At 36.1% G+C, this 25,939-nt stretch overlaps 1 protein-coding gene across 2 annotated transcripts in view; it reads right to left on the bottom strand.

Annotated features, from left to right (window-relative positions):
• CHIC2 (cysteine rich hydrophobic domain 2) overlaps positions 1-25,939 on the bottom strand; it is a 43,874-nt gene that overhangs the window by 8,616 nt on the left and 9,319 nt on the right. Inside the window, exons 2-3 of one of the 2 annotated variants that reach the window (XM_090268166.1) lie at positions 12,811-12,865; positions 12,605-12,676 (exon numbers count right to left, since the gene is read on the bottom strand). In XM_090268166.1, coding sequence (XP_090124292.1) covers positions 12,605-12,676; positions 12,811-12,865 — 127 coding nt within the window. Of the gene's footprint in view, positions 1-12,520; positions 12,677-12,810; positions 12,866-25,939 lie in introns of both variants that reach the window. The other variant, XM_090268165.1, reaches the window with a different exon arrangement.

Below are 25,939 nucleotides of genomic sequence, written 5' to 3'. Positions count from 1 at the left end.
GGCATACCCCATAAAATACACATGAATCACTTAGAAATAGTAAGTTACAATTGAAAATAAGTTTCCCAAAAGTACAAATTTGATTTATTATGAAGCATTTTTGTAATTTTTCCTGAACTTCAAAACCTTCTAAAAAATAAATATTACTCCCTATCAACAGATTATGTGCAATTAGACATAAATAAGTCTTTCAGGGAAGGAATCTTTCAGAAAATCTTGAAATGTATTACTCCCCTACTTTATTATCACTAGTACTTATAGTATACTCATTACCAATAATTCATTTATTTACAATCAATCATTTGAAAGTGGTTTTTCAAAGATACGGTATTCTAAAGTTGCCTATAAAATCAATGGAAATATCATGGATTTTGAAGTACATAAAGCTAAAGGGAAAAAAAATGTGGAAGCCATAACAAAATTTCTCTAAAACTGGCCCTCCCAAATAGCATTCTTACCAGTTTTTAGAACATTAAGATGCTAAGGGATGTTAACAAAATGTATAAATAAAATATCTCACTAATAACTATAAAAGTTAAGTTATTTAAACTTAAATTTTATTTGATAGGATTTATTTATAACATCACAGAATGTCGAAGTGCAATTTCAAATGTTCAATTTCTTATTTAAAACATTTTAAATTTAAGTTCCCAAATTATAACACATTAAGCTTTAACAAGAGTAATGCTTTGAATGTATTCATAATCTTCTTTTTTTAACATTTAAGTATTTTTCAAAAAAGAATTATACTTATCTTTGGACATCTGTACAAATTCAAATTACTAAGATAAGTGAAACAAATGTTCTTCGTTATAAGGCATTAGAAGAAAACCATGTAAAATTTTAAATAAATTATTTTAACTTAAGAGAAAATTACTTGATGCACTTGTATTCTGGATTATAATAAATCTTATATTTCAGTGATGTGTAGAAAATTAAATGGTATATCTCAGTTTCAGTATTATAATACATAAAAAATCTGAACTCAGAAAAGATAAACTACAATATGATCAGATTACTCAGAAGGATTTCTAAACAAATTTCCCTGTATTTAATGGCTCGTTTTAAGAACCAAACACACAACGGAGAAAAGAAAATGTCTTCAATAAATGGTGGTGGGAAAATTGGAAAGCCACATGCAAAAGAATGAAACCAGATTACAGTTTATCCCCATGTACAAAAATTAATTCAAAATGGATCAAAGACCTAAATATAAGATCTGAAATACTAAATTACATAGAAGAAAACAAGGCACTAAACTTATAAACTTTGGTCTCAGAGAAAATTTTATGAATTTGATCCCAAAGGCAAGTGAAGTAAAGGCAAAAATAAATAAATGGGACTACATCAAACTAAAGAGCTTCTGCACAGCAGAAGAAACCAACAAACCAAAAAGGCAACCAACTGAACGGGAGATGATATTTGAAAACAACACTTCCCACAAGGGGCTAATATCCAAAATATATAAAGAACTCACACAACTCAACACCAAACAATCCAATTAAAAAGTGGGCAGAGGACCTGAACAGACACTTTTCCCAAGAAAACATACAAATGGCCAACATATGCTCAACTTCACTAGCTATTAGGGAAATGCAAGTCAAAACTACAATTAAATGACTGACACCTCACACTTGTTCGAATGGCTACTATCAACAAGACAGGTAAAAGTGTTAGAGAAGTTGTGGGAAAAAAAAACCTTCATTCACAGATGGTGGGAATGTAAACTGGTACAGCCACTATAAAAAACAGTATGGCGATTCCTCAAAAAATTAAGAATAGCCCTGATGGTGCGGCTCAGTGGATTGGGCATCGTTCTGCAAACCAAAAGGTCACCAGTTAGACTCCCAGTCAGGGCACATGCCTAGGTTGGAAGCCAGCTCCCAGGTTGGAGGCAAGTAAAAGGCAACAAAACGATATTTCTCTTGCACATCAAATGTTTCTCTCCCCCTCTTTCTTCCTCCCTTCCCCTCTCTATAAAAATAAATAAATAAAATCTTTTAAAAACATTAAGAATAGTTACTGTATGATCCAGCAATCCCTCTTTTGTGTATCTACCTGAAACACTCGAAAAGATTTATTCACAAAGATACACAAGGCCTGCCCAGAAGGTATCCAGCCATCTACTATGAAAAATGACATTTATTGAAGAAGATACAAGATACAAGAAACATTGTACATGGGACAATGATGCCTCAGTCCCCTCAAAGTAGGTACCTTGGGACCTCACACAGTTCTCCCAATTGCCGTCAGCTGCTCCGTTGTATTTTCCTGAATCTCATCAACAGTCTGAAATCACTCCTCCCCTTCAAAGGTGATTTTAGTCTTGAGAAAAGCCAGAAGTTGCAGGGCACCAAATCTGGGCTGTAGTAGGGCTGAGTCAACTGGGTGATTTGATGTTTCACAAAAAATCCCTGCACAAGACATGATGCATGAGCAGGTGCATTGTCATGATGAAGCTGCCAATCACCAGTTGCCCAAAGCTGCAGCTGTTTTTTGTCGCAATGCATCTCTCAGCCAACAAGGAACATTGAGGTGTACTCCTTAATTGTTTGGCTTAGAGGGGTGTACTCGTGATGGACAACACCTTCCCAATCAAAAAACTCAGTTAACATGATCTTGATCTTGCTGTGACTTTGCCGCACCTTCTTTGGGCGTGGAGAATCAGGTGACTTCCATTGTGATGACTGGGCCTTCATTTCCAGACCGTAGCCGTAAGCCCACCATTCATCTCAGGTTATGATCTTCTTGGGAAACTCTGGTTCATTGGTAGCGGTTTGAATCAAGTCATTAGCAATCGCAACACGATGTTCCTTCTGCTCTGGTAGCAGAAGCCACAGAACAAATTTTGCCACACACGTTTCTTGCCAAGAACCTGAATCAAAATCTCAGATGCAGTAGGTTTTGGAATCCCCAGATCAGCTTCTAGTTCTTGCGCTGTCAGTCGCCGATATTTGTTAATTGCAGCCCCTACACATTTAACATTAATTCTCAGGTGTTCTGTTTGTTGCAGGCCTTCCAGAACGTGGATTAAAGCATTTGTGCCACGCTTTTATTTGCACTGCACTCATTGCATCGTACCCAAAAGCCTTCTGAATCATCTGAATAGTTTCCACAGGGGAACGTTCAAGCTCAGCACAAAATCTGATGCAGATTCATTGCTCTACTCACTAGTCATTTTGAATATGACAGCTGCAAAGTACACACACTCACTCAATGGCGTCAACCTCCCCCACTGACTAGTACAGTGAAGTTGTCATTGTTCACACATGCACATTCCAGTCCACTCTCCTTGGCTGCCAGGTTACATTGATGTCACACAAACAGTTCTCATTATATTAATAATGGTTGAAATTTTTCCAGAGAGTCCTCGTCATATACACCCCTACGTTCATTGCTGCATTATTCATGGTGGCCAAGACATGGAACAACCAAAGTGTCCTTTGACAGATGATGGGATGAAGAAGATGTGATATATATATATACAATGGAATACTATTCAGCCATAAGAAAAGATGAAATACTGCCATTTGTGACAACATGGATGGACCATGAGAATATTAGGCTCAGTGAAATCATTCAGTCAGAAGAAGCTAAGAACCATATGATTTCACTCATATGTGGGTCAGATACACACAACAGTATGGTGGTTACCAGAGGGAAGAGGGTTGAAAGGTAGTAAAGGAGAAGGAGGCCAAATATATGATGACAGAAGATGAGTTAATCTGGGTGGTGGGCACACAATGCAATATACAGATCATGTATCATAGAAACGTACACTTGAAACCTATATAATCTTACCAAAGTCACCCCAATAAATTTAATTAAAAATAAATAAAAACAAACCTAGAGTAATCAAAAAGACTTAAAAATTTTATGTGAACATTAACTTTTAAATAACCTAGATAAACTAAAACATCCACTGAAGTATCATTGGAATAACCCTTTTAGTAGTTTGTTAAAAGTAATAGTTTTGATGAATATAAGCTAAACATTTTGTATCTCAAAAAACCCCCTTAGTACTAAGCAGTGATTTATACATACTAATCTTAAATAAGGTATGCTAAAATACAATTTCATAAAGAGTTTATGACCTAGGCTACTGGTTTTTAACTTTTTTAGGTTACTCTTAGTACTTTATGAATGATGAAAAAGCCACATATGCACAAATATAAAATGTTGCACACAATTTTAAGGGGGTTATCCACTGATCTCTGATAAAATTTCAGAAAATACTGGTAACATCTCAAAAAACTAAAACTGAGTTTCAACTGACAGAAGACAATTATAAAAAATGTTCATAAGACAAATGAATTTCAGCTAACACAATCAAAAGTATTACTATTAGGGATTTTGAAAAACTATTAATACATAATTACAAAAGGAAGAATCACTGGTTAAAATAAACAGGAGGGGGGTAACCACCTACTGATTGATTATAATGGACAACTGGAAAAACAGAAAGGGGTAAAGGAACAGTATCTGTTGATCCTCACTTTTGATCCGACCCCATGCCAGGTGTCTTTCCTTTGTTACCTTATTTAATCTTCACAACAAACCTATAAAGCAGCTTGTACTACTTTCATTTTACATATAATTACAGCTTAAGAGGGGTTAAGAAACTTAAAGCTACACTTCAAAATAGTGGAGGTAGGATTTAAAGCCAGGACTGTATGGTCCTCAACCTCATGTTCATTCCATTACACTACAGAGCTATGAATTTGTAAAGAATATGTATCTTGTTGAACAACTAACTAATCTGTCCTCCTTGAACAATCAAATTTATTCTAAAATTTGAAAAGCAAAATATACTCTAGAACTAAATTTTTTCCAGCTCTAATATTCTGTGATTCTAAGGTCTGGGATTAACCATTCCACTCTATTCTGCAGTCTCAATGAGATTTACCCAAAATGCATTTTATTTGGTTATATCTTGCCTCATGCAATAACATAAGACTTAAGGTGTATTTCTATTTTATAGATTAAGTACACAGGCTTCCAGAAGTTAAATGGTTTTCTCAGTGTCACAAAACCAGGTAGGGTAATAAAAGGAGTCAAATTCAAATCTCCAAACTTTAAACACAATGCTCTTCTCACTTTCAATCAGTAATTAAATTATTTTTACTTGCATCTTAATTAAGTGACATCAATTTATAAATCCTTCAAGACACAAACATAAAATGAATACAATATCCCTACAAAATGTACTGATAATACAATTTTAAATGTGAAGTTTCAAACAAAACTTTAAAAAACAAAATAGAAAAAATCACATCATTTTCCCACCAACCATGCAAAAAACAGCATAATTCTTCACATAAAGTAAAGGTAATTGGAGACATACTCCTAGGTAGAATGTAGTAGGTAGTGTCAAGCCAACACTCCCACTACAAATAGAAATGGATAAATTAAAGGAGAAGAAAACCCACATTATTTTAAAAACATCAGAAAATTCCAGAAGCAACAAGGATCAGATGCAATAAAATCCAAAAAAGGAAAGAGCCCTTCCTAAATCATACGATGATTACTGGCCATTTTCTTTCTTTGTTGATTCTGTGTGGGGAAGAAAAGGGAAATCAATAGTTTCTGCAGGTTGGGGAGGCTGGCTCAATGGGTTGAAAATTAAGTTGTGCCCTAAAATGCAGTCAGTTTTCTCTAGACATTACTGAGTTCTGAGGCAGCATGGAAGGGTGGGGGATCAAGCCAGAAAAGCAGAGAAAAATTAGTCACAGTCTATCATTGTTTAGGAGACAAAATTCTGCTAGGGGGAGGAGGATCTGCATCAAACAGGACTGGTCTCCGCCTCAAGACCCTTGAGCCTGCTTGGAATGCAAGGTTAAAAAGCCAAACTCAAAATAGGATAAGGGTACAACTTTTAGGGTAGAGGAGACAAAGACCAGAGGTGAACTGAATTCTTACTAAACTTGCAACCCAGCCCAACCAAGCTCAATCTCTTACTATACCGAAGTGACCACTCCCCTTATGCTCTCTCTTTAATACAGAAAAGATGAGACCCTTGATTGTGGTAGATTTCATCTGGGGCTTCCACTTCATTTTGTGTGTAATATCTAGCGAAAAAGTTTTTTAAAAGTTTAAGGGGCAGGAAAATGTGGCCAATAATCAAAAGAAAAAACCCCACAGGGAGAGACCCACAGATAATCCAGGTATCAGTGTCAGCTGACAGGACATTAAATTAACTATGATTTATATGTTTGATAAAAACAGAGAAAAAAGATTAACAATATGGGTGAAAAGAATTTCAGAAGAGAATTGGACTCTATAAATTACATTCTAAAATATAGAATATCAAATGGATATTTTAGAGTTGAAAAATACAGTATCTTAAATAAAGAACTAATTGGATTGAGAGTAGAGTGAACACTGAAGAAGCTAGGCAAACCTTTCTAAAAACCACCACAACAATACTACCTTCTAAATATTCAGAGAGAACTGAATTTCAGCTAGCTCTTGGCAAAGCACATTTTCAAAGGAGTCTGACATATGTTTCAAGTCCCAGTGCCACCTCTGCACATTTAAGGCTCAAAGTGTATATATCCTTTTGACTATCTTCTTTTATGGTGAGAATTTAGTAACATTTTTTTCCAACCAAAAACAAATTTGTCAGGCCCTGGCTGGTGTGGCTCAGCTGGTTGGAGCATCATCCCATAAACCAGAAGGTCGTGGGTTCAGTTCCCGGTCAGGGCACATGCCTGGGTTGTGGGTTAGGTCCCCAATTGGGGCACGTCCAAGAGTCAACTGATTGATGTTTCTCTCCCTCTCTCCCTCCAACCCTTTCCCTCTCTCTAAAATCAATAAGCATGTCCTCAGGTAAGGATAAAAAAATACATTAATAAAATAAAATAAAACAACAACAACAAAAAAACAAATTATCAGTGTCATTCACACTAATCACTGTAATTTATTTCATTTGTGTAAGAATCAATTTTCTAAATTTCAAGCCTCAAATATTCTTTAACCCTTCAAGTGCCAACGTTGCTGTGAGTGACGCTGACAAATTTTCCCAGAAGTGCCAGTGTCGCGCTCCCAGCGACTCTTTTTTAGATAGCTATAAATGTAAATAACAATGGAATAATTTGTATTTTATGTTTTGTTCTCTTCTTTTTTATACCTCATGTACCTCATTTTTTCTCATGTTGATCCAAATTTCGAATTACATGTGGCACTCAAAGGGTTAAAATGAAATAGTAATAAATATGTTACTCTGGTTATGAGAAATCTTTTACAAGAGACCCCTTTTATAAAGCAATTGAAATAAGATTTCAAAGAGGTTAAACCTATTTCTTTACCCTACATTTTATAATATGGGAGATACTGAGGAAGGGGCAAGAAACCACAACCTAAATACCTGGGATTAGATTTAGAAAACCCAACTCTACCTTCAATGAGAATCCCACTCCCTCCCACATTGCATTAACGCATTACACAGCATTCTCAATCTCTCTTAAGAGGAAATACACAAGTTACAAGAAAGAGTAAAAATATTAGGAAAAAACACTCTACTACTGACCTCTCTCATTTGGATTCTACTATACCCCAAACAAACTAATTCACAATTATTGAATAACTAAACTTGAGATTGAGAGAAGAGAGATCCAGGAAAAAAATCTAAGCAAACTATAACTAAAAAGCAAAAGAAATGCAGTCAGACTGGATATAGGCCCTTTTCATCCAAGTTTCAAAAGTTAAATAGCAATTACCTTTAAGAAAAAAACCCTCAGAGAAGCCCCCAAAACAACTAAAATACCTACATGAAAACACATTATTAAAATGTTAATTCTTTAGGTTTGGCATTAAAATCAACATTGAGAACTTCTTTACCTAAAGTTTGGAAATAGAGATGTTTTGTGTACCTACACAGCTCAGTTTTCAAAGGATTAGAGATTTTCAGAGCTGGAAACTAACTGCCTGAGATGTCAGTCAGCCTCTCCTTTTCTCAGATTAAAAGAAAAAGAAAAGGGTAGGGGAAGAAGTCTCTAGGCTCAGGGGGGTTTTAGTGACTCTCTCGAGATCGCCCAGCTTCAAATAGTGATTTACTATACTTTTACTCTATCACATTGCCCCTGCAGAAAAAAAAGTTTCCCACTTACCCCAAAACAGCAATTTTCAACCTTTTTCATCTCATGGCACAAAAGCTAATTACTAAAATTTTGTGGCATACCAAAAATATTATATTTTTTGCCAATCTGACAAAAAAAAAAGGGGGGTATAATTTTGATTCACATCAAATGACTACTGTTGTGTTAGCTGTTGTCATTTTTTTAACTTGACAATCTAAGGGAAAAGAGGTCAGTGTCCCTGACTAAATAGTCAGGTACTGCATGTTTTATAAATTCTTGTAGTACATCAGTTGAAAACTGCTGCTCTAAAAGACAAGATGCTTTTATTTACTTAGGAATCCTGTTTTGAATAGTAAGGGCTACATCTTCTGAAATGTTACCATCTTACTACTCAAGGATTTCAAAAGCTAAAGAGTACAATTCATTCAACAAATATTTAGTGAACACAAAGTAGATGCAAGGCACTGTGAGAGACACTGGGGATAAAGTAGTTAGTAAGACAGATACTGGGAAGAATAATACTAAAATTATAATAATAGCAACTGCCATTAACTAAGCACCTACTATAGGCAAAATATATACTAAGTATTCTACATGCACTTGTTCTAAGTCTTAAGACAACACTGCAAGGAAGATATTCATTCCATTTCAGAGAAGTAAAAACTGAGGTTTAGAGAGAATGAATTGATCAATCACTCAGAGTAACTGCTCCTTTCCAAACCAGGTCTTTTCAGCACCAAAGTGCAGGTCCCAGCGACCACATGTTGTAGCCTATTTACCTATACTTACCACACCTAAGTGAATGAGTCTATGGGGAATAGAAATATACACTATTTATTAAAAATCCACATAAAGAGCACTTTTAGAAGGCTACACAACACTAATCATCATATGTAAAGGAGAGATTAAAGCACTAAAAAGGACATAAAACAACTAATAAGATTAAGAAGTTGGTATATGGGTCTAAAATTTAGGGTTCTTCAGTGAGAAGGGATATGCCTGAGAGCATATAGAAACAAAGTCTATAAGGTCACTAATGTTGGGATATAATATATATGTGCAAAATCTCAGATGACTAAAACTAATAGTTACTTTAGGATGGAAACCAAAACAAACCAAAATGAAACAAAATACTAACACAGCATATAGTAAAATTATAACACTTGTTTTCTCAAAAAATGAGCCAGGCTGAAAGCACATACAAGTCATAGAGAATTCACTTACTTGGACATCAATTTTTTAAACTATAATACTACAATTAAGGCACATTCAAGAAGCAAAATATACACAAAGGTATACAAAAATAAATGTCAAAATCTGTTTATGAAGCTGATTCATTTTATTCACTTGTAAGCTCCTGAGGCTCTTAAAAAGAATCTACTCAAAGGCTGAGGTTTCCTGTTTTACTGTCTTCCAAGCACTTAACACTATTTGTAAAGATATCAATGCTTTTTATGAATCTTTTAAGTCCATAATAGGAACCTCATAACCTCTAAACAGCATCTGTCTTCTAAATGGCATCTAAAGCAGTACCAAGTCCACATTGCAGCTTCAGAAATATCAAATAAATTAATGAGTAAGTAACTTCCAGCAAATGGAACACTCACAACATAAAGAAATGGCAGCTAAACCCTGACTGGCTTGCTCGGTTAGTTGGAACATCATCCAATATACCAAGAAAGTTGTGAATTCAATTCCCGGTCAGGGCACATATCTAGGTTGCAGGTTCAATCCCTGGTCAAGGCAGGTATGAGAGGCAATAAATTGAGATTTCTCTCTCACATTGATGTTTCTGTCTCCCTCTTCTCTCTGCCGCTCCTCCCTCCCACCACTTTCCTCTCTCTAAAATTAATAAATATACCCTCAAGTGATGATTTAAAAAGAAAAAGAAATGGCATCAAAAACTGGTACTTTCATAAGCCAATTATGATCAGCCTACAAGAGTATAACTTTACTCATTTTAAAGTTTCTATTAAAACAAATATATGTGACTTCCAGCCAAGATGGAGGCATAGACAGACACGCTGCATCTCCCTCCACAAGTAAGAAGGAATACAACTACCTCAAAACTAGAGACAACCAGAAGTTCCAGAAAATCGAGCTGTATAGAAGTCCAACAAATAAAGATATAAAGAAGAAATACTCATCCAGACAGGTAGGAGGGGTGGAGCCAGGGCAGAAAGGAGAGGGTGTGGTGGCGGCAGCAGCAGACTGGCAGAAAGCACACATTTAAAAAAGTCAAGAGGGACACCTGGGGACACCCAGCACCAGACCAGACCGCACAGCTCACAGTCCTAGCGCCTGGGAAAATAAAAGCCTCACTGCTCCTGACTGTGCAACCAATGAGGGTTGGGGAGGAGGCAGAAACTGCTGGCCTCTCAGCAGAGTCTGCTTGTTTAAGGGGCCACCATGGTCCTAGAATATCTGCAGACCCACCCACTCTGGGAACGACAGCCAGCGCAACAGCTAGAGAGGCGCCAGTCCCATACAAAGTGGGAGAAGTGCCTGGAAAAGGGGCAAGTACTGAGCAAGAGGCATTGTTCCCTCTCAGACCCCTCCCCCCCACACAGTGCCACAACATGGTGAAACAGATTGCCCTGTACTGACGAATACCTAAGGCTCTGCCCCTTACTACGTAACAGGTGAGAGAGCTCTACCTAAGACACAGAGGCAAACAAACACAGGAGCCTGTCAAGATAAGGAGAGAGAAGTATGGCCCAAAAGAGGGAGCAGATCAAGGTTCCAGTGGGAGAACTAAGCAATGAGGAGCTAGGCAACCTAACAGATGTAGAGTTCAAAACACTGGTGATAAAGATGCTCACAGATGTGCTTGACAGATATGCTTAAGTATGGCAGACGCATAAGAGAAAAAGTGAAGGCTATGCTAAATGAAATGAGGGAAAATCCACACAAAACCAATGGTGAAGGGAAGGAAACCGGGGTTCAAATCAATGATTTCGAACACAACGAAGAAAAAAACAGTCAACTAGTACAGAATGAGAAAACAAGAATTGAAAAAAATGAGGAGAGGCTTAGGAAGCTCTGGAACAACTTTAAATGTGCCAACATCCAAATCATAGGGGTGCCAAAAAGAGAAGAGGAAGAGCAAGAAACTGAAAACTTATGTAAAAAAATAATGAAGGAAAACTCCCCAAATTTGGCAAAGGAAATGGACACAAGTCCCGAACGCACAGAGTCCCAAACAAGCTAGACCCAAGGAGGACCACACCAAGACACAGCATAATTAAAATGCCAAAGGTTCAAGATTAAGAGAGAATCTTAAAAGCAGCAAAAGAAAAAAACAGAGAGTTACCTATAAAGGGGTGCCTATAAAACTATCAGCTGACTTCTCAAAAGAAACTTTGCAGGCAAGAAGGGACTGGCAATAAGTATTCAAGGTGATGAAAAGCAAGGACCTACAACCAAGATTACTCTATCCAGCAATGCTATCATTTAGAATGGAAGGGCAGATGAAGGGCTTCCCAGACAAGGTAAAGCTAAAGGAGTTCATCATCACCAAGCCACTATTATATGCAATTTCAAAGGAACTTACTTAAGAAAAAGGAGGTCAAAACTATGAACATTAAAATGACAACAAAATCACAACTATCAACAACTGAATCTAAAAAATAAAAACAAAATCCAACTAAGCAAACGAGAATAGGAACAGAGTCATTAGCATGGGGATCATTTCGAGGGTTATCAGCTGGAAGGGGGGAGGGGCAGAAATGAGGAAAAGGTGCAGGGATTAAGAAGCATAATTGGTTGGTACAAAATAGACAGGGGGAAGTTAAGAATAATACAGGAAAGGGTGAAGCCAAAGAACTTATATGCAGGACCCATGGACATGAAATAAGGCAGGTGGGATTGCTGGAGGGAAGGGGGGTGGGTATTGGGTGGACGGAAGCAAAGGGAAAAATAATTGAGACTACTGTAACAACATAATAAAATACACTTAAAAAAAAGAAAAGACACTTAGTTTGACCTATTTAGCTAAGAGCTTTACAAATGCTATTTTATTTTATTCTTGCAACAATCCTATTTAAATAGGCAGATGAATACTGCCATTTTACAGACATGTCAACAAGTGTTTAAAGAGGTTAGGAAACATGCCTAAGGTCACAGAGATAAGTGGTACAGCTAAACCCAGCACTAGATCACTATCCTATACCACCATGAATATGTATATATGTGTATAGAGAATGCTGTATTCTAGTCTACTCTCAGGTATGACATAAAAATGGTAAGTATAATTAGATGGCTATTTAATAAAAACAACATATAAACATAACAGAATTTAACTAATCACTCTTCTATTAGATCTGATTATTTTTGTAGTGTTCAGGATAATGTCACTCATTCAATACAGAAAATAAAATAGATAAATGCAAGACTTGCTTGTCAACTTCTAAATTTAAATTAAAATATATAATTCAACTTACTCTTTTACTGAGACAAATAACTGGCCACATACTGCAACCTAACGTGCAGCAGCAACAAAGGCAGCCACAAAGTAGCCAACGTACATTAACAGGAAGGTTCTTCTTAAGACAACTGTTAACTCTGTTGATGCTGGCTTTAAATTCTTCAGGAGCTACCTAAAGAAAAAAGTGTAAGAAAAAAACAACATTGTAATATTAATGTCAATAAACATATCATTAGCATAAATTTTTTCCTAATTTGTTAGGAAAAGTTTAGTTTTGAGTTGTATAAATAATTAACAGACACTCACTTTTCCAGTTAATGAAGAAGGGAATTCTGATTCAAATTTGTTGCTCAGTCCAAATCTATTTTAAAAAGGAGAAAAATATGTTATTGCATGTCATTGCAGTACAAAATAGACCATTTAAATTAATCAAGGGTCAAGTAAATGGACAGCAACTTCATATACAGAATAACAATGGAAGTCTGAGACACAAAAACACAGCTATCAACAATTTATGAAAAGTAACAAGCAGTTTTAGCAAATGAATCAGAAATTCTATAATAAGAGGCTGAGAATGACTTCTTTGGGATTTCTCTGCAAGCCAAATATTAATAAAAACAATACATTGTTCAATTTGGTCAAAATTAAGGTTCTTCCAACTAAATAACAGAAAGCTAAAATCTCTATTCAATTACTCATTAGGTTAAGAGCGTTTGTTAACACTCAATATACCAGTAACATGTCTAAAAATGCAAACTGATTAATTAGTACTTTCTGAAATCTGCATGCTGTTACAGTCAGAGAATGCTAAAAATACCTGGAACAATGTGGTAGCTGACCTGGGTACTTAAACTTTCAAATTTTAAGACATTTGCTATATATGCCCCCAAAGAAGTGAAACCAAGGTAGTGCATTTTAATATCTTTAAGGGTTTAAATGTCTGCTAAGATCATGAGAATTGCTTGGGCATATGACTATTTCTTTACCTAAGTTATTAGGAAAGAATAACATACTCAGACACCTTGACAATAGCAGATCACCCTGGAAATAAAAATTGAGATTCTTAGATATGATGACTTTTGTTGAGTCCTGGAGACATCAGATCCAGTTGATTACTGTCAATCTAGAATGCAGACTCACCTGTGACAGATCGTAAAATTTTCTTTTTCCAAGAGGAGATTTCTAGGCAATATTTCCTATTTTAAAACACTGTACAAGTCAAATAAAACACTTTAGGTTAACCCTGGCTGCTGTGGCTCAGTGGATTGAGCGTCGGCCTGCGAGCCAAGTGTCGCTGGTTCGATTCCCAGTCAGGGCACATGACTAGGTTGCATGTCAGATCCCCAGTTGGGGGCGCGAGTGAGAGGCAACCACACAGTGATGTTTCTCTCCCTCTCTTTCTCCTTTCCCCTCTCTCTAAAAATAAATAAGTAAATAAACAAATAAATTTTTAAAAAGCTAACAATTAAAAAAACAAATTAAAAAAACCACTTCAGGTTATTGTTGTTTGTATCATGATGTAGACTTCCTACATGCAGTGATGGCCATCTGGGACCATTTCATAATCATTTTAAGTACTATGATATAATATTTGACAGCAACATTGAAATAACATTAATCTATCTTCAAAAACAATGAATACTATTTATGGAAGAGTACAAAACAACTACCTAGGTCCAAGCCCAAGTTCTTTTCACACTAAACATCCTTGTCAAATGGCAACCAGTATTGTTTAATGCACTCTTTCTAAGATTGGGAGACTGAGCTAAATCTATTTTCTGTCTATGCGGGGGCCTCAGAGCAATGTGGTTGTACTCGATAAAGCTCCTACAGATAACTCACCTCCAACATTAAAGGTCCCCCCATGAGGAAGAGGTATGAGGTGCTTGCTGATAGCATTCAATGAGGTCTTTAGATGCCATTCAACAAATGTTTGAGAATTCAGCCTCCTGAATTATAAATTTCCTTTTTTCACCTTATCTCCCTGTCTGGAGGTTTTCTCCTTCAATTCATAGTTTCCATTTCAACCAGGTTTGCTATTGCAATTAACCTCCTTCCAACTGGTTTTTAAAATTTGTTTAGAAAAGCAACAATCAGATACTTCCAAGTCTCCCAAAGAGAAATGTGTTCCTTAGAGCCCCAGGATTAAATATTGAAAATAGATTAAATTATTTTATCAAATACCTATAGTTTGCTAGGTAATATGTTAAGGTGGAAAGAGCAGTCCAGTATGAGTTTAAACCCTAATTTCCTTTCTTTTCACAGCCTGGATACTTCCTTATTGGCTGAGGGGCTGCGTGTTGATGCTTTGCCCAGGGAGCACTACGAGCTAACTGCCCTGCTGTTCCCGTAGGCAGAGCTTTTAAGTCAGGCTAGTAGTTAGTTATTTCTCCAAGTAAGAACTGGTTCCAAGAACATTCTTCTGACAGTTCCCCTTCAGTAATACATTTTGTTAAGTTGTGTCTTGGGAACAAATAGTAATTCTTCCTCTTCCTTCATCTCACCCCCAAAATAATGTCCCAGGAAAAATTACCAGTAACATGATTCACACTAGACAGGAGTGCTCAGCTTTTCCAGCAACCACTAACTTGGTTTGGTGCTTATGATATTTCCATTCCCCCTTGCTTCTGTTCCCCACCAGCTACACAGAATCCCTGGAAGAGGGGTCAAGAAGATGCTGCTCTTGAAGGCCTTGAAGTCTCTCCAGTCCACAGGAATGAACTCCAACAACAACTTTGCTTTCTCTTTTAAAAATCTCTAAACAAGACTTAATATTCAAATGAAGTACTTCATGACTACAAGCAGAATGGGCAATGAGAACCAGGCACCCTTTCCTCACCTCCATTTGGAATATAGTACTCTCCTGCAGGAGTGTTTAAGCATTTGGTGTCAGGACCTCTTGACTCTTTAAATCCTTGAGGACCTCAATGACCTTTTAAGTTTATGTGGTTTATATTGACCAACTGGTTTGGGTTAGACATGAGAACTAAGACATCTAAAACATTTTAAAATTTTATTCATAAAGCACATTATATGCTTACAAACATAACATTTTTATGCAAAATACCTATTTTTCATCAAAAATCTACACTAAGGAAAGTATTTTACATTTTCACATATCTTTTTAATGTCTAACAATGGAACACAGATGAATTCTCACATCTCTTCCTGCATTCTATCTGTGATATGTTCCTTTTGGTTGATATTTATGAACAAAATTGGGCCTTGCCAGATATATAGTTGAAAAATTGTCTATATTTTTCTTTGACACTATACCAAAACTTGACAAGTGGAAGTCTCTTACGGTTCTTTGCAAGAAGGAAACTGAAACTCTATTGATGAACTTTTAATACTCTGCTAAATTAAAATTCATTGGCATCTCTTTATTTTGAATGAATTGTTTTTACCCAGACCTGATTTTGTAACTTCGTACATTTGTCGAATGCTGACACACTTCTTTTTATGATATAGGAATTATCATATTCATTAATATAATCACTGATCTCATCAAAAGGTCTTTAAGTTTTAGAAGCTCTCAAGTTCACCATAGCAGATACAAATTTTTCAAAATTCTAATTTTCCTCTGAGAGCTGGAATTATATTATTGACAATAGACGCTGTATGTTGTTCTCCTTGAAATAAGCCTTAGTTCTAAATAAATAAACAAATAAATAAATATGGCTGAATATTAACCAGCACTATATAAACAAAAGGAAAAAATGGTTCATTTAATTTGAGCTACTACCTATACTTTAAAAACTAACTCCAAAGCATATTATTTTAATAGACAGCTTTTTTCCCTAGCTTTGAGTAGACATAAGCAAAGGCTATGAATTATAATAGGTATCTTTGTATATAAAAGTAATAAAGGTGAAGAAGGGAAAATACAGGGGAGTGTGGGAAAGGGGAAGTAGAAGAGGGAGATAAATTAAAAAAGAAACTTTGGATTGGCAAAGTGCTACCAACAACTGTTTTATTTATTATTCAATATCCATTAATTCCCAATCCATTAGATAGTATAAAAGAAAATGTAAACATGTGCTATATCTACATCTGTTCTTATTACCTAAAAGAGCTTTTCTTGAATCATGGTTAAAATATTCATGGTTTTAGAATTGATAAAATATATAAACTATTTTCGAAGAATGGCAAATATGACAAAAAGATAAAATGCATTAAACTTAATATATTTTGCTCTTACAGATTATTAATACAAGGTTACAAGTGTACTGGTATTTGCAGAAAAGAGAAGTCTTTCACATCATGACTATTAAGCGCCTTCTATGTAAAACTTCATGACCACAAGGCCCTACAAAAAAAGTCTTACATCACCTTGATAATTTTTTTAAAGAAAGCATGTACAAGACAAATTTTTATTTTTATATAACTTGAGGTAATTTCAAAGTTCATGAAGGGGGGCGAGATGGAGCAAAAAAGGAAGGACACATGGACAACAGTGTGGTGACTGTGGGGATGGGGTTGTAGTATAAGGGGGATAAATGGTAATGGGAAAAAAAATTCATGTTATATATGTGGCAGAGCTTTGCAAAGGGACTGTAACTTTACACCTAAATCTAAGTGGCACCTTGAAAAGAGGCTTGTTTTACTCATATCCTACCTATTGCCTTTTCACTGCCACCTCCTTCCTGCAATCTATAACCATAACTCAAAGTGTACGCCACTCTAATCCGTCACCCTGCACTCTCACCTTCATCCAATTCAGAATCTCCCTTTCCTAACAGGATCCTTCCCCTGCCAAACCCCTTTTAATATTTAACTGTGGACCCCTTAACCTATTTATCTGTTAATTAGATACCTCTTTATATCTCTTAAAAATTTTTTCACTTTAACCAAAAATTCTGTTGAAATGACACTCTTTCCTTATAAACCCTCAATTATAGTTCATTCCCTGAAGTCCATCTTCCATGTTCCCATAATACTTGATTATATTCACTCTTGTACAGTCTTTATCGTATCTTATTATAATTATGTTAACAAGTCTAACTCCCTACCCTGACAAACAGTGAGTGGCTTATGGGTAGGTATGGCATCATAATTATCTTTATACCTCAAATATCTGGCCCAATACCAAATATAAATACTAAAAAGAAATTTGCTGAATAAATTAATCAATTTCCAAACCAGAAAAAGTGTTTAATTTCACTAACTCTTCCTTGTTCTCTCTTCCTCTGATGTCCATGAATTCTGATTAGACCACATTTCCCCAAGTCCCAGCTGTTATTTTTAGCCTTACAGGTCACTCCCTCTGGGCTGGGGGTCCACAAGACCAACCTCAGGTTCTACAATTGACTAGGAGGACTTACAGGATTCAACATACTGTTGTACTCACAGCTAGATTTATTACAGCAGAAGGAAACAAAGCAAAAGCAGCAAAAGAAAAAAGAAACATAGGGCAAAGTCCAGAAGAAACCAGAAGCAAGCTTGCAAGGGTCTCTTCTCAGTGAAGACACACAGGATGTGCTTAATTTCTCCAGTAATTAGTTTTGAAGACATGTATACAATGCTGTCTAACCAGAAAGCTCATTACTCAGTGTCCAAGGCTTTGGTCACATAGGCGCCCTCCACTTAGCATACTGTATACCAAAATTCCAGACTCCCGGAAGGAAAGCAGGTGCTCAGCATAAACCACATTGTAGAGTTTAGGCACAGTGAGCTATTCTTATCAACTCTGGAATACTGAGAACCCTCCCAAATTCCAAGTTCCCAGACACCAACCAAGAGCCAATACTGCAAGTAAGCCTTTCTAAGAATAGTCATCTCAAGCCTGCTATTAACTCTTTTCTGCACACCTTCATACTCTAAGGTCACAGACACGTCAGTTTTTCTCTCTACCGTGATTCTTGTCTTCATCCCAACTAGTTCAGTACTCAGCAGCAGAACCTAAGTGGTCACTTGACTTCATCTATTCTGAGGAAATTCACCTCTATTTAATTAGGCAACCCATTCACTGTGAAACAGTCTGGTATTGCCATCACTGGGAACTGTAACACCTCTAAAATTCTTAACTGTAAAATTCCCCCTCTCACCACTACCATCATTCATTTCACATCTCCCACCCTTACCAAACTGGTTTCTTCATCTCTGCTTGTTTCCCACTGCTTACCACTACTCCTTGCTTTTCCACTCTGTATCAACTCCCTAAGACTCCCTTCCTATGTGTCAGAACTACACAGTCAATAGTTGACCATACTCCAACAAACACCCTTTATTTTCTGCATCTCTGGGATGTCTCTTGTCATTCCAATTCAATTGAAATGTTGACTTTCTTCAATTCCCACTTCCTGGGGCCACAACAGAAAAATCACCTATAATAAATATATTATCTAACTTCATTTAGATTAACATTATACTCATCTTTATCATTCTTAGTCAGCTCCATGTCCATACTCCATAGTTGTCGCTCTTTTATGTGCTCAACCTTATCCTCACAACCCACATTTTTTGCAGATAACCAAAGTCTTTCATTCCAACCAGAGTGAAGGGGAAAAAAACACTGAACATAACCGTGGGCCTTTTCTCCCTTTCATTTTTAGATTTACCCATGTCTTCAGCATCTTTACCATCTTCTTCAATGAAGGCAAGCTTCCCAAAGCTAGCCATTTACTCCTGGTTGCAAATCCTCCAGTTTCTTTTGCAATCCATTGTACTCTCCCCCTCTCTTCTGGCTCCTTAACATAGCCTACAAACCTCCCTAAGTCTACCAAGCCTGAGATGGCATCCATCTCTTTTCCTTCCTCATCCAATGTCTTCAAAGAGTCTTCTAAACTCACTATCTTTAATCTCACCTCCCATTCATTAGTCAAACTACTACTACTTTAATCAACATTTCTATACTGATTAGACTGCTCTCAGCAATAATGGAAAACAGTTCTTTTCAGCAAGTTCTCCTCCATACACCATGCTTTTTCCTAGCAAAGAGATTAAGTAGCAAAGTGGGGAATGTCTTATAGACATAGCAAATAGCTCCTTTGCCATGTCTTTCATTTCTGCTAAAGCCTTTTGAAAAAAATTCTACGTCAACCAAAGCAATACTGCCAGATAAAAGTTTTATAAGACCATCTTATATCATTAAATGGACAAGAAAAGCCATAAGTTTGTTAAAATTAACTACAAAATGTTACCTTTAATGGTTTTAATATGACATTAGTTATTTAGTTTTGATACTACTTAGTTCCATTTGGGGAGATACATGTTTCAGTTTAACTTAGGAACATTATACTCTCTTTATCCATTAAGAACTTTAAAGTTTAAAGTAACAAAATCTAATAAAAATAATTTACTTTTTTCTAAGTCAAATTACAATTAGCCCTGGACAGTACTAGAAAGGCCAAGTTTCATTTTATAAAATGATGATTTGATATGCTTGAAAGAAGAGCAACAGGATAGGAAAGTGAACTCTTTTCAAACCTAATAGCCTAACATTATTTAATCCACATAGTTGAAAGTAGCACTTAATTTTAACAGATATTGTAACAGAACCCCTGGGCTGCTCCGATTGAAACAGAACCCACGGGCTGTTTAGTTACGGGTTCGATTGCCCGCCGCCAGAATTATAACTCTGAATACCAGAGTTTGGTGAAAAGGAAAAGAATTGTTTATTTACACAAAGTCCTGCCTCCCCCTCCCAGCCCTGGCCAGTCTTAAGAAAGTCAGAAGCACCGTTTCCCTACTTCCTAGGCACAGTTCAGCTTTACCAGTAGCTGCCAATCACTCAGGTCTGATTGGAGAGGTCTTTTCTGTGCTGTGGTGCCCTCCAGCTCTCAATGCAGGACCGCCTGGATTCTCAGCCTCCTTGTAAACTGCCTTCTTCCTGCAAACCGCATGGATCTCCTCTCCTTCTCCAAGCAGCCTGGCAAGAGCCTCTTCTTAAAGCAGCCTGGAGACCCCTGCTCCAAGCCAGATGGAGGGAGCCCACAAGAGCCAGAGAGTGAGGGCGTGAGGGCTAGAGAGAGCCTGAGAGAGAGAGCCTCCTAGAGCCAGAGCCAGCCCAAAATGTCCGCAGCTCCTTCTCTCTTCCTTCCTGCCTCCTCTCTCCCCTGCATCCTCTCACGCAGTGGGTGTTGCAAACAGTTCTGACCATTCCCAGAACCCTATGTAGGCTCTGTCTGCTTCTTCCGTACCAGCCTACAGTCCAAGATCCCTCCCATCTTCCTGAGTCTTGGAAGTGAAGAGGATCTTTCCAACAATGTATCCAGCCACTAGCTCCAGGCATGCAAGGGCATCCTGAAAGCTGCTTCCTGCTGCCTATCTCCCAGCCGAAAACTCTGGGGTTTGTTTTTGGACTCCCCTGTTTCTGTAACAATATGATTCGAGGTGGGTGATATTATAATTGTTATCTACAAAGACTAAGTAAAATAAAACACTTACTTTATGTTGATAATAACATCTTAAGATGAAAAATATTATGTACTGTCAGTGAAACTATAAATTATTACTATTCCAAAAATCAACTTGACATTAATAATATTTATACCTTTGTCACTAATTTTCTTTTAGTAATCTACCCTAAAAAATAATCTCAAATGTAAATAAAAATATATGCATAAACAAGTTCCCTGAAATGATAGAAAAATAAAAAACATTATTTGACTATTCAGTAAATTATAGTATCTCTGTATAACAGAATATTAGACAATCATTAAAAATGAAGTTTGTAAGTAACATGAAAAGTACATGTATTGTTAAGTAAAAAGATAATACAAAAGAGTACATATACCATTATCTTAACAGTAAAGAAAAAAACTTACAAAATGATAGTCTTCAAGGGTATAATTCAATAGTATATAGTCTTAAAAAAAATTCATACCCTTTGACCCCATAATTTTACTTCTAGAAAGGTATCCAAAGAAAAAAATTACAGTGCCACAGATATGTTAATGAAGGATCAAGTATTCTGCAGTGCAATTTTGGCAAGGGAATATTAAAAATAGTTCATTTCATTTGTTGTTTCTTAAAATAGGATCTTTTATCAGCAGATTTATAGTAAGTAGTTGCTAAGTGAATACTTTAAATGTATTTTTATTAATACACATCATCATAATTTTTTCCCATTTGTATCTTTTATTTAGTATTAACTAGGTGTTTTATCATAACAGGGAGATTTGGATTCACCAATCAATAGTTTTCCTGACCACATTTCAACCTTTTCTATAGTTCAAGCCCAGTCCTTTTTACTTCCATTTTTATTTCTTCTATGTTCCTTGTATGCCTCATATTAATATCTCTTAGAATTCACTAATGCATTATCATTTTAAATTAAAATGTATTTTGAGCCCACGGTGAATTTTGCCCTTTAAATGCCGACCTGCAAGAATCTTGACTGTTTCAACATGTTTTGCTCTGTGATTATTTTCTTTGCTTCTGAGTTTCAATGCTATTTTTAGCATTGAAAGTTTAAAAATGTCCTACACTTGTATTCAATTAATCATAATACATCAATCTAAAAGGATACTACATAGCTCAAAACAACGTGTAGTATAGAATAACCTGCTACTCTGAGTGCCTGACCAGTAGCTCTTTATGCTCTGGCAAATCAGAACACAAATGGGCATCTGCTCAAGAACAGCAGCATATGGGATGGCAGGGGCCAAAAGCCCTACGCAACTTGGACATTAACTAATTCAACCTGACACTCTTTTTTGAGGTATAAAATAAGAACAGTTGGTAACATGAAATTTAACCGAAGCCAAGATACAGTAAAGCCATAAATAAGTAGCAATCAAGACTAAGCTGAAGCCAATGGTAGGCAGAAAAATAGAAAGAAAAAGTGGTCCGCCAGTTCACACTGCAACAGAAGCTGGAATTGAAAGTAGGTAAGTCACTGTGACAGAATACTAGACCAGGGAGCAAAGGACACATACTGCTAAGAAAACTGACAGGATAATTTCATCATCAGTCTCCCTGAATCCTGGCTGTACAATGGCAAAGCTTCCCGTCTTCTTAGTATCTACGCATTGTTATAATAAACTCCCACTGCTTAAGGCTCCCTTGGTGGTTCTGTTGTTTGAAATCTAATAAGAGCCTAATATTTCATACTTTCTAAGAACCCACAATGATATTGGCATATATTCCCAATATGTTAAACAAAAAAGGTAGGATACAGAATATTGTGTAAGTATAGTCTCAATCGTTTTAATAAAAACATATACATATCAAGAAAATCAAAAAGTTAATTCATCAAAATGTTAACCCCAGCCAATATGGGTGATACTTCATTTTTTACATTTTCATGTTTTCTAAAATTTCTATAACATATATTACTATTGTAAGCTAAATATTTCTAGAAAAATATTTTAATAAGGACTAGGATTACAAATATTAAATGACCATCACCTATTGGTGATTATAGATAGTTTATTTTCTGCTTTACTGGAAAGTACTACTTCCAAATTTTTAATAATCTTTATGTTTTTCATTATAATTAAGAAAAAGATTAAACCTGAAAAAAAAAAAGATGATTAAAGGGGTTTTCTTTTTATATGTAAGTCAGGTCAAGGAAATATATGTGCTATTGACATGTCTAGGTTTCAAGATAATTCTAACAAAGTATATTTTAGAGTATTTTTAAGGATTTTTAAAGTTTAAGTATATATTAAGTATATTTTGTAAAGAATTTAGAAATTAAAGAGAAAATCCCTGACTCAGTTGGTTGATTCCAGTCAGGGCACATGCTTGGGTTGAGGGTTCAGTCCCAGATTGAGGTGCACATGAGAGGCAACCAATCTATGTTCTCTCTCACATCAATGTTTCTCTTCTTCTCTTTCTCTCTCTTCCCCCTCTCTAAAAATTAATTATTAAAATTTTAATAATTTATTTAAAAATTTTTAAAGAGAAAAAAATTCCAATTCCATCACAGTAGAATCTCAGAATCTGAGCGCTAGAAGGGGTCCTTGGTCCAAACATTTCATTTTACAAATGAAGAAATCGATGCATAAAAGGCAAGTAACTTGGGTCTGATAGCTAATGTATAGGTAGGATCCAGGCTTGGGCCTTACTCTCTTATGACCAAGCCCATGGCAATTCTACTATAAAACAATGCCTCTAATAACTTTCTCTGTAAGCATGAAAATGTTTTTCTCCTTGAGTTTGTTGCTTTTGGTTCTTGTATTTTTAAAAGAAACAATTAAGCAAGCATATTCTAGAGCCAGATTGCTTGGAATGTAATCTTGACACTGCAATCTACTAGACATGTCACTTTGAGCAAGTTAGTTACCTTTTCTGAGCCTCAGTTTCCCTATCTTATACACCAGGGATAATAACTGGCATAATTCATTAAGTAAGTTGATACACATAAAACACCAACAGTGCATGGCATAAACCCCGTATGTTGTAACTGCTTTGATTATTATAAAACAACATAAATGTCTGCTGTGTTTTTATTATGGTTATTATACTTCTAATAAAGTGGGCATTATCATGTGGAATATTAACTTGACAAATTAGAGAATGTCTGGATTTCAATGACTTCATAAATACCATCTTGAAACAGCTTAGCAAATAGAACAGCCAATGATCAAATGGGCTAATGGTAACTCTCAAAGATTTGCCAAACTCTTCAATGTCAGGGGGTGGTATTAAGGAAACAAGCTATACAAAGAGGTGCTGGGCTCAGGAAAGCCATATAATATTTGAGTTTGTAGCTTATATGGGCAAGCAATTTGGGTCACGAATCCAGGCAGGTGAGACAAAGGCTGAAAAGCACAAAGCAGTTACTGTGGTGAGATGGAAGAGCAGCACGAGGGAGAAATAGGATGCCCGAATTCTAATGATGGTTCAGTGTCAACTAGGTATGTTATCTTAGAAAAGCAAATCTCCCTCTGCTTTTATTTGCCTCAGGTAAGAAAACCGGCCTCTCAGGGTCATATATGACCCAAAGGTAAAATACCATCCCAAAGTTTTTAAGGAAAAAAAAAATTAGTAAGGGTACACTGTGTTCACATTTTACAGGTGAGGCAGCTGCTATAAAACAGGAGGAAAGTTTTAAAACTTTCTTCTTGTCAAAAAAATTTGAGTTTTTCTCTTTGCAAGAGAAGGCAGTCAGAAGTTTGTGTCCTTTATCAAGTTTGGTACATCTCACATTCTGATAGAGGAAGCACTATGGAAAAAAAGCACAGAATAAGGAGTAGGTAAGCGAGTTTTAACTTTAAATAGAGAAGGGTAGGACTCATTAAGAAGAATAATTGTGAAAGATTTGAAGAAAGTGGTGAAGAAGCCAGTCATCGGAAAATCTGGTAGGAATACTCCAGAAAGTAGAACCAGCCAGTGCAGAGGCCCAAAGCTAGGAGTGTGCCTAGAAGAATTCAGGAAATGGAAAGGAGGCTACTGTGGTTAGTCTGGTAAACAGATGAAGGAAGAGTAGAAAAGAAGTCAGAAGTAATGATGGGCCAGATCAGTTAGGCTCTTACAGGCCACCAAAGGGGACTTTAACTCTGAAGACAGGGAGCTTTGGGGAAACATGGTCTGACTTATATATTAAAAAGATCATTGTGACAGTTGTACTGTAAAGGTTGAGAAAAGGTGGAAGCAGGGAAAAGAAAAGTATCATATTAAGTGGGAGGCACAAAAGAGACAATGACAACTCACACCAGCAGTGGAGATGGTAAAAAGTGGTTGAATTTTGAATGTATTTTCAAGATAGAGCCAATGGATTAATTTCTTGACAGACTGAATGTAGTGAAAGAGAAAGAGGGGACATCAAGGTTGTGTTAAATATTTTTTAATCTAAGCAAGTAGGATGCCAGATCTGCTGTCACCTGAGAATGGGAAGGCTACTTTTGAAACCAATTTGGGGGGAAGATTTTGAAGTCAGTTGTGGATATTTTGGATTCTGAGACATTCAACCTGTATAAATCCACAGACTCACAAAATTTTATCTTCCTTAAGATATGACAAGACTATGAATACATAAACTAGAAATTTCAGACTCACACTGAACACATGGGTTTTACAGATGGTAACTACTTATTTCCTAATGCTGAACTATGAGCTCAATGGAATCAGCTTTTTAGCTATTTTAGGACATGAAGTTATAACTACAGAATTAAAAATTTTAATGCACAGAAATCATGCTTTAAATAAATCAGGCTACCTTAATATATATTTGAATATCAAGGTAGCTCAAGGAGAAAAGGCTAGAACTGAAAGTGTACTGTGTTTCCCAGAAGAAACAGAACCCCTTGAGTTAGAGACATACATATTAGTCTCAGAATAAGTCTAAAAATTTTAACTGTGTGACCAGATTCTCAAACATTTGGGTTCATCTGGCTCTGTGAAAATATACTCTCATTCATAAACTAGTGAAATCAGACTTAATTATTTAAATCATGTAGTATATTCACACTATCATAAACCTCATCACTATACAGTTCTAAATATAATATACTAGCGTTAGATTAATAGCAATGCTTAAGATTGT

The sequence above is a fragment of the Furipterus horrens genome, unplaced genomic scaffold (genome assembly GCF_987537825.1).
Source record: "Furipterus horrens unplaced genomic scaffold, mFurHor1.1.pri manual_scaffold_2, whole genome shotgun sequence".
Classification (NCBI taxonomy): domain Eukaryota; kingdom Metazoa; phylum Chordata; class Mammalia; order Chiroptera; family Furipteridae; genus Furipterus; species Furipterus horrens.
This window is presented reverse-complemented; position numbering and strand designations above follow the sequence as displayed.